General features: G+C 35.5%; 3 protein-coding genes across 3 annotated transcripts; all 3 read right to left on the bottom strand.

Moving 5' to 3' along the window:
- LOC110714465 lies at positions 1 to 3,293 on the bottom strand. Its single transcript, XM_021892978.1, has 3 exons — positions 3,046 to 3,293; positions 1,151 to 1,283; positions 1 to 491 (listed from the first exon to the last, which is right to left on the bottom strand). Exons 1-3 carry the CDS (start codon positions 3,216 to 3,218, stop codon positions 435 to 437), a joined length of 363 nt encoding a protein of 120 aa, XP_021748670.1. The 5' UTR covers positions 3,219 to 3,293; the 3' UTR covers positions 1 to 434.
- A 232-nt stretch (positions 3,294 to 3,525) lies between these two features.
- On the bottom strand, positions 3,526 to 5,802 carry LOC110713893 (probable mannitol dehydrogenase). Its single transcript, XM_021892332.1, has 5 exons — positions 5,464 to 5,802; positions 5,243 to 5,356; positions 4,473 to 4,986; positions 4,231 to 4,384; positions 3,526 to 4,143 (listed from the first exon to the last, which is right to left on the bottom strand). The coding sequence occupies exons 1-5, from the start codon at positions 5,568 to 5,570 to the stop codon at positions 3,935 to 3,937; spliced, it is 1,098 nt and encodes a 365-aa protein (XP_021748024.1). The 5' UTR covers positions 5,571 to 5,802; the 3' UTR covers positions 3,526 to 3,934.
- A 365-nt stretch (positions 5,803 to 6,167) lies between these two features.
- LOC110713892 (uncharacterized protein At5g41620-like) lies at positions 6,168 to 10,788 on the bottom strand. The gene is made up of 3 exons (XM_021892331.1): positions 10,053 to 10,788; positions 8,682 to 8,807; positions 6,168 to 8,104 (listed from the first exon to the last, which is right to left on the bottom strand). Exons 1-3 carry the CDS (start codon positions 10,491 to 10,493, stop codon positions 6,614 to 6,616), a joined length of 2,058 nt encoding a protein of 685 aa, XP_021748023.1. The 5' UTR covers positions 10,494 to 10,788; the 3' UTR covers positions 6,168 to 6,613.
- Between the last annotated feature and the right edge of the window lie 1,383 nt (positions 10,789 to 12,171).

Raw genomic sequence — 12,171 nt, 5'->3', positions numbered from 1 at the left:
TTCGGAAAATTAAAAGAATGTCATGTTTCAAGATCATACATAAATTGATATATTTTTTTTTTCCACAGATACATAAATTGATTTTAACAGCAACAGAGAGATAGTTATTGTTCATAACAAGTACTGTAATTTCACATATTGTTAGCACTGTCTCAATACAATAATCGAATTTGAAACAGTATCCTGCACACCGTTATAAACAAAAGATGTATCCATTCTGAACACTAATGCTGCGTGCCTGAGCATGGGTGGAATGTAGTGAGAATTGATTAAGGTACCATGTTATTCCTCTTGAGTTCTTTCGACATGATGCACACGCACGGCCTCAAGAATGCACATTACTTATCGTCTGATACCCAAATTGATACATAGAACACTCCATGAAGCCTCTTGAAAAGAATGTGAAAATGAAGTTAACTGAGTTTTGCTTGATCTCATGCAGGTTCATGAAGTCCCACCATGTGGCCATCAAGACAACGTAATGCTGCGATCTGCATGAGGCATCAGATAAAGAAAACAAAACATGTTGAAGATAAATGAGGATAAATTAATTGCCGTGACAAGCACACAGTACAGCCAACAATAGAAACATATATCTTTTCTGGATTTTAGCAGTTAGGGATTTGCATGATGAAGCAACTGAAGCCCATAATCCATGGCATTATGCTGGTAAAGAAGAGAATAAAAAGTAAATTATTAAAAACATTTAATCAGTATCAAGTTCTAGCTAACACGCGTATGTTACTCTTGGACTCCTCAACTATTGTTGCTAGACACTGGTACGTATCCAAGTATAAGGCTTTGTAATTTTATAAAATATCCTATGATTTTAGTCTAACAATAAAGGGTAACATGAGAGTTACGTGACAATATCCATGTCAAAACTCAATTTTGAGAATTCGACATGATTACATGAGGTAGAGGAATCAGAGTAACATAGTAGTGCAGGCAGTTCTTGGTCAGTTAGTGTCGCAACAAGCTGATATCTACAGCAAATCATCACACATCTGACAGAAAATAGAACTAAATATTCCAGTAGTGTGATATTTGGTTGATGTAGCATTTAGCGCACAGAAATCAAATATTAAACGAGTAATCGTATAATCAGAAAGCCAGAAAGAGCAATGGTTCTAAGGAAATATGTACTAACCTTTCCATGGATTTCATGTTTGATTGGGCCATCTAGCTCTGCTCCCAGTTCCATTAATTTCATGACTGTACTGTTAATGTCTGTTACTGTAAAGGACAGGAGCGAAGAGTATTGTTTCTGGACGACATGGTCACTGCAAACCAGCATTAGCAGTTATATTAATGAACAAATAAAAGATAGTTACTTTTAAGAACACAGTCAATGCGGATTATGTAAAACAGAACGGTTAAGATATGGATTGCGAGTTACAAACTTTAATATATGTCACATTCAGAATTTGTATTTATCGGAAGTATTCTCTTCATCGAGAAATTTTCTTAATGACATGGAACACTAAGAAGAATTTCAACTAAATTACCATCATATATTGGATGTGTATGTGTGTAACAAAATACTAACAACTAATGATGCTTTGATCAGTTATCACGTCTATAAAGCCATTCAGCCACAGTTCTCCATCGAAGATAATGCATTGATGAATGATTACTGCCTATAAGGGAATGATGATTGTTTACATTAATAAATTCTGACCTCGTGTTATTGTGTTACCTAAATTGTGGTACAAAATGTAGGCCTGTTCACGGATCGGATATCCGATCCGAAATGTGATTTCGGATCGGATATCCGAAGACTCGGATATCAAAAATTGATATCCAAATCCGATTTCAAAAAAATTCGGATATCCGATATTCGGATATCCAAAATTTTCGGATCGGATGCTTCGGATATCCATTATCCAATATTAAGTAAAATTGTTATGATTACTTTCTAAATTTCATTAATTTTACAGTTTTTTTATCGCTAAGTTGTACAAAATATTTTAACAAAAATAGTAGTCCTTTTGCAATTAATATTATCATCAAATATATTAAGAATATTACAATTAGTTAATAATACAGGGTTAGTTTTATATGAACAATGTAAAAATTATATTATTTTAGGTTTTATATTTCGGATATCTTTCGGATATCGGATATCCGAGATTCTAAAAATTAATATCCAAATCCGCATCCGATATCCGTTTTTTCGGATCGGATATCCGATCCGAAATGAAGACTCGGATCGGATATCCAAAAATTCGGATCGGTTGCGGATCGGATTTTCGGATAGTTTTGTACAGGCCTAACAAAATGGGTATGGGAACGCAATTTGTGTCCTAGTTTTGTTAAGTTAGTCCAAAAGTGTGCTCCTCACACATACCAATTCACATTTTCAGATTGCAGTTCATAAAGGCTTTTTCAAATTGCAGTTCATAAAGGCTTAGTAATTTCATTAACACTACTCTGAGCTTAATCAAACATTTGAAGCATAAAATTTACAGCAACATCTAGTGATTTAGTGTTTGTTGCTCAAGAGCCCAATAATCTGCCTCTCATATGCTAATATAAATTACACAATTCAATATCAAACATTGGAGACAATCTAACTGCATACATCTCACACAATTGGATTCTTCGACGCAGGCTTAACTCAATTTAACAGAATTACACCCTAGTCCAATAAGTCAATAAGAAGAAGGCAACTTCATCAATAAATTTTACCAAGTTTTGAAAATTGAAGCAAGAGAACTAACAACATTGACTTTCTTGCTGCAAATCGTTTATTGGGGTTCTTCTCATTTAATCTAATTGAAAACCTTATCAAGAACAAATAATATAAATTACAATGATCAAATTGAACATAATTAAGCCATTAAAACAAAGAAGAAAACCCCAAATCATCAGTTCATCACCCAAATGAAATCAATCAAAAACCCAATACAATTAGTCTGAATTCTGATGCAATTTCACAGCAAAATTGATGGAAATTAGTCAAAGTTCTAAACTTTCTGACTTGATGACGTCAAACCCATTGAAATTCAATCAAAAATTAAGGAAGAAAGGAAAGAAGGGAACCTGGAAGAGTGTAAGAGAGCAAGCTTGAAGGAGTCAGAGCTGAGTTCGGCCCAACGAGGAGTGCAGACATTAATGGTGAAACCCAAACCATCGGAGTAGAATTTGGCAGCTCTGGGTACATCCTTGTGCATCTGCATCACCCATTTGAACACCGCTCCTCCCATCTTTCCCATCGAACCAATTATATTTGAGAGATTTCAAGGGTTTTGCATTGTTTTTTAAGGCTCGGTTTCTTGTCAACTTATGTCGTGTAATTTTAACATACGGGTTTGTTTCAATTTACGGCAAACAATTGAACTGAAATGTGATTGAGTCTGAACTGAAATGTAATTGAGGCTGAACTGAATTGAATAGAGTTGAATAGAATTGTTTATAATAGAAGAAAATTTGGAACTAAATTGATTGAAGCTGAGCTAAATCAAAAAGAATAGAACTAAAATTAAGCTGAACAGAACAGAACCTGAGTAGGTGTAGTACGGGTTTTGGACTAGTTTTTTCGGTGTTGTCCTGTTTCGAGTCTTATATTATCAAATTTTCGATTTTTTTGTTTGATTATGTTTTAGACATGTGAATATTAAGGTTAGAAATAGAGAAGAGCATACATTCATAATTGTTCGCTTTTATTTTTACAAACATTAGGTAACTTTTTTATTACAATGAGGATGAAAAAAAACCCTAGAACTCAATATGCAATAACCACATTGCATCAAACTGTGATGAGGGCATGAGGTAGTAGATACATTACTATATTTGAAATTAACATTAATGATTTTTACATAGGAAGAAAAAAAACCCTCCGTATTCCGTACAAGCCAAGACTTGAATTTCATCAAACTTGTCACAGCTTATTATAGCATCTTAAGTCTTAATATCAGTATGCAAAATGAATTTATCCTAGTGCAGCTTTCAGTGTGTTGCCAATGTCGATGACAAAACGATACCTAACGTCTGCTTTGAGTAGACGCTCCATGGCCGTGTTAACATATTCCACTGGAACAACCTCAATATCTGCTTTAATATCATGATTAGCAGCAAAATCGATCATCTCCTGTGTCTCTTTCATGCTTCCGGCACAACTTCCAGCTACGATCTTCCTACCTGTCAAATAAAATCACAAAAACCAATCATGTATTTCTGTTACATAACAATTCATTAGCTGAAACACGATCATGCATAATTGCATACCCATTAGCAGAGGGTTGATTGGCAACTCAAGAGGTTTGCCTGGAGCCCCAACCATGATCAACTTTCCATGAGTCTTCAGCAGATCAATCAATGGTAAGAGAGGATGAGTTGCTGAGACTGTATCAATTATACCGTCCATTGTCCCCACAGAAGCCTATACAAATACAACGTACAAGTAACTCAGGTCAATATTGACACAAAAAAAAGTTGAATCAAGTATGCATACATATGATGAAAGTTACCTGCAGTTGCTGAGGGTCGTGGCTGACCAGAAATGAATCAGCACCAAGACGATTGATAGCTTCCTCCTTTTTGTTAGGTGAGGTGCTAATGACCGTGACCTTAGCACCAAATGCCTTGGAAAATTTCACAGCCAAGTGTCCTAGACCACCAAGGCCAACAACGCCAACATGGAGTCCAGGAATGTCAAGCTCAAAGTATTTAAAAGGGCTGTAGACAGTGATGCCGGCACATAAAAGAGGGGCAGTAGCATCAAGTGCCATCTTCTCAGGAATGCGAACAGCAAAATGCTCATCTACCACTATTATATCAGAGTAGCCTCCATATGTAGGGGTGCCATCCAAGTAAGTGGATCCATATGTTAAGATCATTTTGGGACAGTAATTCTCAAGATGCTTGCCACAACTATCACACGAACGACAGGAATCAACCATGGTTCCTACCCCAACTTTGTCCCCTACTTTGAATTTTGTTACCTTGGCTCCAGTAGTAATAACTGTTCCTACCATCTCATGTCTACAATCAATGAAAGCAGGATCCAGTTAGATGCCTTATCTTGTTATCAACCTGTTCTTTAGTGTATAGTGGTGAAGTTTCCGGTATCCTCCAAAAGAATAAGAAAGAACTAGGATATGCTTTGTATAGGAAATGCATTACTAGATCATATTCATCATAATCACAACTATATGCATTCATATAATCATATCTAAACAAATCTGCAACTGTTCCTCGAGTTAGATTTAGTGATCGTATAAGAAAGCCACAGTCATACCTGGGGATAAGTGGATAGTTGGACATTCCATGATCATTCTTAACAAAGTGAAGATCAGTGTGACAAATACCACTATACAATATTTTGACAGTGATATCATTTTCTCCATTGGCCCTGAACCAAAATATCAATCTTACATTAGCTAAGTAAGCTCAACAGATTACAAGTTCAATCTAAAAAGAAAAGGGTGAACACGCAAAAGAATATCAAAATATTACAACCTTCTAGAAAAATCAAAGGGTGAAAGGATGCCTGATGAATCGCGAGCTGCCCATCCATAAGCCTGTTGTTGCTGCTGATCAACTACAGATTCATATGTGCTGGACATTATATATACTTGTACTAGTACAATACTCCGTAAAATCTCTAAATTATTGAAAATTTCAAGTCACAATGTACTGATGTAGCATCTCAGGGAAAGTTCCCCCTTTTATAAGAGGAATTCCTTGTGATTGATTGATGAACAAGTAAAGCTTTCAATAACAGTAGTATCAGCACTAGTCAAAACCAAAAAAGCCTTCATAAGTGAAGTAAGTGATAACATTATCATCAAGGATATAAAATGTCATACATGACGGAGTCTTTTTACCTATGTTACGAAGGTGTGTTTGTCTAACATATGGACATAACACAAAACAATTAGTCAAAAATGGATGCATTAGGCTCACTTTTGGCTGTTAACAATCAATGTACAGTAGACACTCATTCAACTATTAGTCTATTAGAATTGAGTATTTAATTAGTCTTTGTTTTGAAATATAAAAATCAAAAAGTTAAAGATAATTTGCTTGTAAAATTAACAGTGTACATAACATACACAGAACAGAACTTCAGATTTATAATCATAACTGAAGAAAACCTCATTGGCACCTAGATGACACAGTTCAAAGATCCCTGCCAATTGATGCAGAGAAGACGCTTCGTGTTGGATAAAAGGACATTACTTGATGCATAAAGTAGTAGCTATATTTTTTTTTCAAATGCTTCAGCTGCAACTCTTGTTCATCTTTAAAGAAGCATAGCAAAAGACAGTTCAATGAGATTCAGACTCAAATTCTCTCTATATTCCATCAATATTGTTACAACTACGTTGATTGTTTATTTTTGAGTCTTACTCAGGCCAACTAACAAAGAAAAGACAGGTGATGCCTTGCCCGAATCTTTTCTCGTTTGTAGTTTGTTCACAGGATGAAGATTTGTGTTAAAACTTTCTTGCCAAAGTGTTGCACATTTATCTGCCAGTTTTCTCCCAAATATTCACAATGCAGACTTTACTCCAGAGAATTATAATCATTTGTCGTCGATCTGAATTTTATTAACCCGATCATCAGCCAGCAGCGAGGAAGAAAGATGATAACAGAACCTTGCTTGTTAAGTTGCACCTTTGGAAACTTTTGATTGTATGTTTCGCCCCTCCACCCTTGCTTCTAGAAGCCTAGCCTTCAACGTGTTTTCCTTACTGCTCCTAGGCCATATCGAAGAAGACTCAGAGATTTCATGGTCTTGTGAAAGAATTTTGGATTCCCAATTCTTCACAGGACTAGCAAGATCTGCTAACAAGAAATGATTATCTGGTAATTCACTCTCTGGATGAATTCTCTCTCCCTCTATTGATGAAGAGTTATTCCTCAATAAATTATCGGGCATACGATTTGAATTCCCTGCCCGATTTCCAAATCGTTTACTCCTCCTTTCTAGTAAACCTTCTTCTGTTACAGCCTCTTGGTTGTCGTTCAGGGTGTGTCCATTACTTAACGTCATCCGAGCCATGTGTTTCTCAAAGCGTGCTTGCAAGCTGGATAAACTACGGCCATTATTACTTAATTCTTGACATTCACCATTTCTCTTTGTTGCATCTTTCTTCTGTATTTCTTCAAGACCCCTTTCTTCATAAGAATTACCAACATTTTTTGTGTGAACCCCATTGGAATACTCTCCACCAAAATTCTTTGTCAATTCAAAACAATTTGACTCACTATCTGAAGAGTCATTTTCATCTTCTTCATCAACATTTTGAGGAGCGCTTGTAGTCTCATTCAATGGGAATGACTCCAATGACTGACGGCGAAAACCACTACTCTTGGAACTTTTGTTATGAAAGTCAACATCTTCTCTTGAATCCAAAGTTCGCCTAGCTTTTAAGAAGGTTTCTATTTCAGGCCTAAGCTTGTCCACAATCATGCCCTTTTCTTCCATATCCTTGCGCATTTCTTCTGCTAGCTTCATCTGTACCCGTTCATCCAACCAAGCCTCTGAAATATGGAGAACAAGGCTATCAACATGTCCTCTATGAACTTGTTCTTTTTCACTCCTGAATTTCTGAGACCTAAGCTCCTGCTCATAGTCTCTTATTCCCATAGTAAACTCATCGCATAAGTCCTCCAGGAGTATTCGTGCTCTTCTCTCCTTTTCTAGTTCCTTCAAAGCCTTAGAGAAGGAAGATTTCATGTCAGAAACCTCTCTGGCCATCTTGCGATGCAAGCTCTCAGAACGCTTTCTAAGTTTTCTCTCATCTTCTAGTTCTTGTCTCACTGATTGCAATGCGGACTGCATTCTATCTTGCTCCATGTTTCTTCTGACATGTTTATGCTCTGCTACTTGCTTCATCAGCTCATCTATCACCTGCCTGTCCTTTTGTTTCTCACGCTGCAGCTCTTTCATTCTTGTTCGTGCATTGTCCAACTCTGTTTTCATAGCCTTTAATATTGACACGTTCGATGTGTGCTGCTCTTCAAGGCACCAGATGCGGTTGAGAACTTTGAGCAACTCTGTAGATGTTTTAAGGCTGTTGCTTGGATCACCCATTCTCCCCTTGAAATCTAGAGAACTGCTAGGAGTAGCAGCAGGATTGTATGGTGTTACCTGTTCAGTAAACAAGACAGTGTATTTAAGAAAATTTGACTACCTAAGAAACTAGTACTACAAAAGATATCTAGTACTTGGGTAATCAGGCGAGGAAGCTTCAACCCATTAAAAACTCTGTCTAGTTCGGTCAATTCAGATCAGAAAATGTGATTTCATATGAAGAAACCCTACAGTTTATGGTTGAGAGCTGGAGATGACAACATTAAAACGGGAAGATTGTCACAAGAGTCAGGAACCCTGATCAGACAATTAACAAGATATTAATGCTAACAACAGTTCCTACCATGCTTTCAGATCATATACATGTTTTTTGCTCTTGTATATGTATTATACTATGAACAGCATCAAGATGCCATGTTTTTCACAAACTATTAGAGAGAGAAAATCAGAAAACAATACAGGTATGTATACAAGTGTTATGTGAGCACTGATTGCTCTCAAGCTTAGTTATAACCAAAATGTCAATGTCTATGTACTAATTCAAATCAGATCATACAATTGGATAATCAACAGGGTTCTGAGTAGAATAGAAAAATGCCAATTTCTTCACACACCAAGGGACAAGCATATTTACCTCCATAGAACTGCTATAACTAGCAGGAGACACTGGTTGAATTTCACGGCCATTCCTGTTCACTGCTCGATGGTTTCGCAGAAGCGATGCTGCTATATTCCTGTGGAAGCTTCCCGCACTTACAGGCTGAAACAAGCACAAAAAGAAACTCATGAGCAGGTCAATTAAACAGACTGGCAGAAACCTCCCAAAATTATAGAGACATCAATGCCATGACGTAATTGGAAACTTGGAATTAGGAATTCATTTAATGTCACGAGTTGTTCATGGTAAAAAAAAAAAAACACTGCAAGGCATGCCATATGCGTTATCCTGGTGGCTCAATCTGCAAACTCAATATAACCATGATGGGCCAAATCAATATTGGGATTTGTTCTTACCAAGCTTTGCACTTCCAAGGATAAGGCGATTAAGCAATCAAGAAGAATATAGAGATTCTAAGGTAAGATACAAAAGAAATCTTCACACCAGAAAAGGCTATACATGATCTTAAAAGCATGCTTCTTAATGATGAAGGGAATGAATCATGAATTTACAAAAAAAGTCATGATGACTCTCTACACAAACACTTATCCCTTATCACCTTATGTATCTTCATGTTAAATCCCTCTCTAGCTATATCTAGCAAGAGATTACAAGTCACTGAATGACAAATTAATAAGTCAAAACTGAGATTGATGTGAAACAAAGTGTGCGGGTCAAGTCTAGGTAAAGGCAATGCATGTGATCGAGCAAGCGTTTGGGTCATTTGGCTGTATTTCTTTCTGTCTCCAGAAACATGCCTGCAGCATACAGCCATACAAGATACACAACACCCTATCTCGGAAGAAGCACAGCCATTCCCAGAAACATGCTTGCAGCATACAGCCATACAAGATACAGTTCCCTATCTCAGCAGAAGCACGGCCGGCTATTAATGCCTCTTCCTGTCTCCAAAATCATACTTGCAGCACGCAGGATACAGTCCCTACAATGTCTCTTTTTATCCTAACTTTATACAGGAAATTGTTCACTTCATTTTACTTAGTATCTTTGCAGCAATTAACTCTCATTCTCCCAAATTCTTACACATAAGAGGCTGAAATTTCAGTGACATAAATGTTGCAACAATTTTATTTTTTATTTTTTTGATTGATTTTGTTGATCTAGAATGATATTGATTAAACCACTTGCATTCACATCTCAACAGAATTCCCAAAACTTGCTAACAGTACGGAAAAAAATGAAATTAAGGCAGCATATATGCAAAAGGGTTTACACATCAAGCAAGAAAATTCACAAAAACAACAAAACCCAGAAAAATCAGCAAGAAACAACACAAACTCAGAAAACAATAAATTAAAAAAATGATAATAATGAAGCAAAAAATACCTGTTCATGAGAAGCATCATCAGGTGGGTCCTCCAAAACAGTATGAATCTGCAAACCCTTATTTTTGAGACCTTTATTATGATTATGATGACGGCGGTTCATTTTAGCAAGAGAATTAAGATGTGGTAAAACTTCCCACAAATTTGCACCCAATTGTCTTGCTGTAACAGATGAACTACTCCCACAATTATTAGTATTAGTATTATTATGAACAATATTAGAAAGATTTGATTTTTCTTCTTGTTCTACTACTACTTGTTCTTCTTCTTCTTCTAATTGTTGTTGTTGTTGTTTAAGTTGAAAATTGGGCTCAAATTTCCAAGTAGGAGGTGGAGTAGTATTCCCCCCTCCTCTGCTTTTCCCCACCAATCTTCCGCGTTGTTTCAACTTTAATCCCAGGAATTCCTCCTTTTCTTTACCCCCTTTTTCTCTCTCCTCCATTTTCTTCTTCTTTTTATTCTTAAACTTGCAATTTTTCAAACTCCTGTTTCTCTTTCTTCTTCCATTTTTTTACACTGTCAAGAACAAATAAAAAAGCGATCTTGATTCAATCTCAAATTTTCATACTACTCCGCTAGAAGTGTTAATTGTAGTGTAGTGAAGTAGGCAACTAGTGTCTAGTTTGTAGAGTAGAATAATAGGAAGAGACTAAAAAAGCTAACTTTAACTTTATTATTTCTACCATGGGTGAAAAAACTTGCGTGCCGTGAAATGTTTGAAGTTTGAACTCTACAAAATGTAGGTAATGTTTTGGTGTAGATTGGTTATTGGATTTGGGATTATTCTTTCTCGTACAATGGAAAAAGGGTGATTCCAACAATTTGATAACATTAGAGTTAACAATAACTCAAATGGTTAGAGTTTCTTTTTCAATTTTAGGAGATCTTAAGAACAATTCCTGTCACCAGGCGTGACTCTCTAAACAACAATAAAAAGGAAAAAAAAATAACCAATTTGATGACATTAATCACGATTTCATGGTTTTAATACGGAGTAATACAAGGTACGGAGTACTAATATGTATTCCTCTAGCTTAAAATAATACACTATAAGACCATCTCCAATTGTGAAACTCAACTTAAACTAATATAGCAAATACAGTATGTAATATACAGCTTTACAAGCATAGATATAGTTATAATGTTGATTTTACGAGAGATAAGGTAAGAATAGTTTCAAACGAGATCTTGTAAAAGGTTGGTGATTTTCAATTTTGTTACAAACCAGCAATTATAGTAGTGTGTGTAATTAATGATTTTATGACTCCAAATTCTGCAAAAATTTCTTATTTCAAATCAACATTCAGTGTATTTATTTTCCTATGTAAACATTACAAATTGTATATGTTAATATTAGTATATTGTGTGTATATATATGATCTTGTGAACGGTTATATATATTATTTGTTTTTTTTTTCTTGTTTTAGGTCAAGGGTTTAGGGGTAAGATGTCTTATAAATAGGAGACTACAATATAATATGCTGTGTAAGATGTAAACTATTATATTTTGCTATATATTGTTAAAATATTTTGTATAATAAGAAATATATGATATTGTGAATGGTTTTATATATGAAAGTTTTTTTATACTTCTTGTTTTAGATCAAGGGTTTAGGGGTAGGATGTCTCTATAAATACGACATATAAAATGTAAAATTCAATTGTGTGAAGTACCTCTTAATTTTATTTCACAAGGGAAAAGTTATTAATAATTAGAAATTATAATTGTACGTGAAAAATGTCCGAATATGTGTTTTTGTTAGCCATAGTGCTCGTATGTCTAGTGCTTCTACCAATGATTTTGCCACCACTGCCGTCGCCGCCGATAATGTTCCTCCTTGTTCCTGTTATAATCTTTGGATTGCTGTTGTTTGTGGCTTTCTCTACGTGAGCTATTACTCCAAGCCCTTATGCCTAAGTTCAATACCCGAGCTTGAATTAATGTTTCTTTCGCAATAACTAATTGGTATATATTATGCCAATTTATTGAATAATATAGTACGATTATAAATTTTGCTATTATTTGTGATTCTTTTATTATCGCTCTTTGTAATGAGAGTTTAATTATATTGATGCGCGTGTTATATTCATTCCAATTATTTACATATTTTGACGACACT

The sequence above is a fragment of the Chenopodium quinoa genome, unplaced genomic scaffold (assembly GCF_001683475.1).
Source record: "Chenopodium quinoa cultivar QQ74 unplaced genomic scaffold, ASM168347v1, whole genome shotgun sequence".
Lineage (NCBI taxonomy): Eukaryota > Viridiplantae > Streptophyta > Magnoliopsida > Caryophyllales > Amaranthaceae > Chenopodium > Chenopodium quinoa.
The sequence above is the reverse complement of the archived record's forward strand: the minus strand, read 5'-3'. Positions and strand labels throughout refer to the sequence as shown.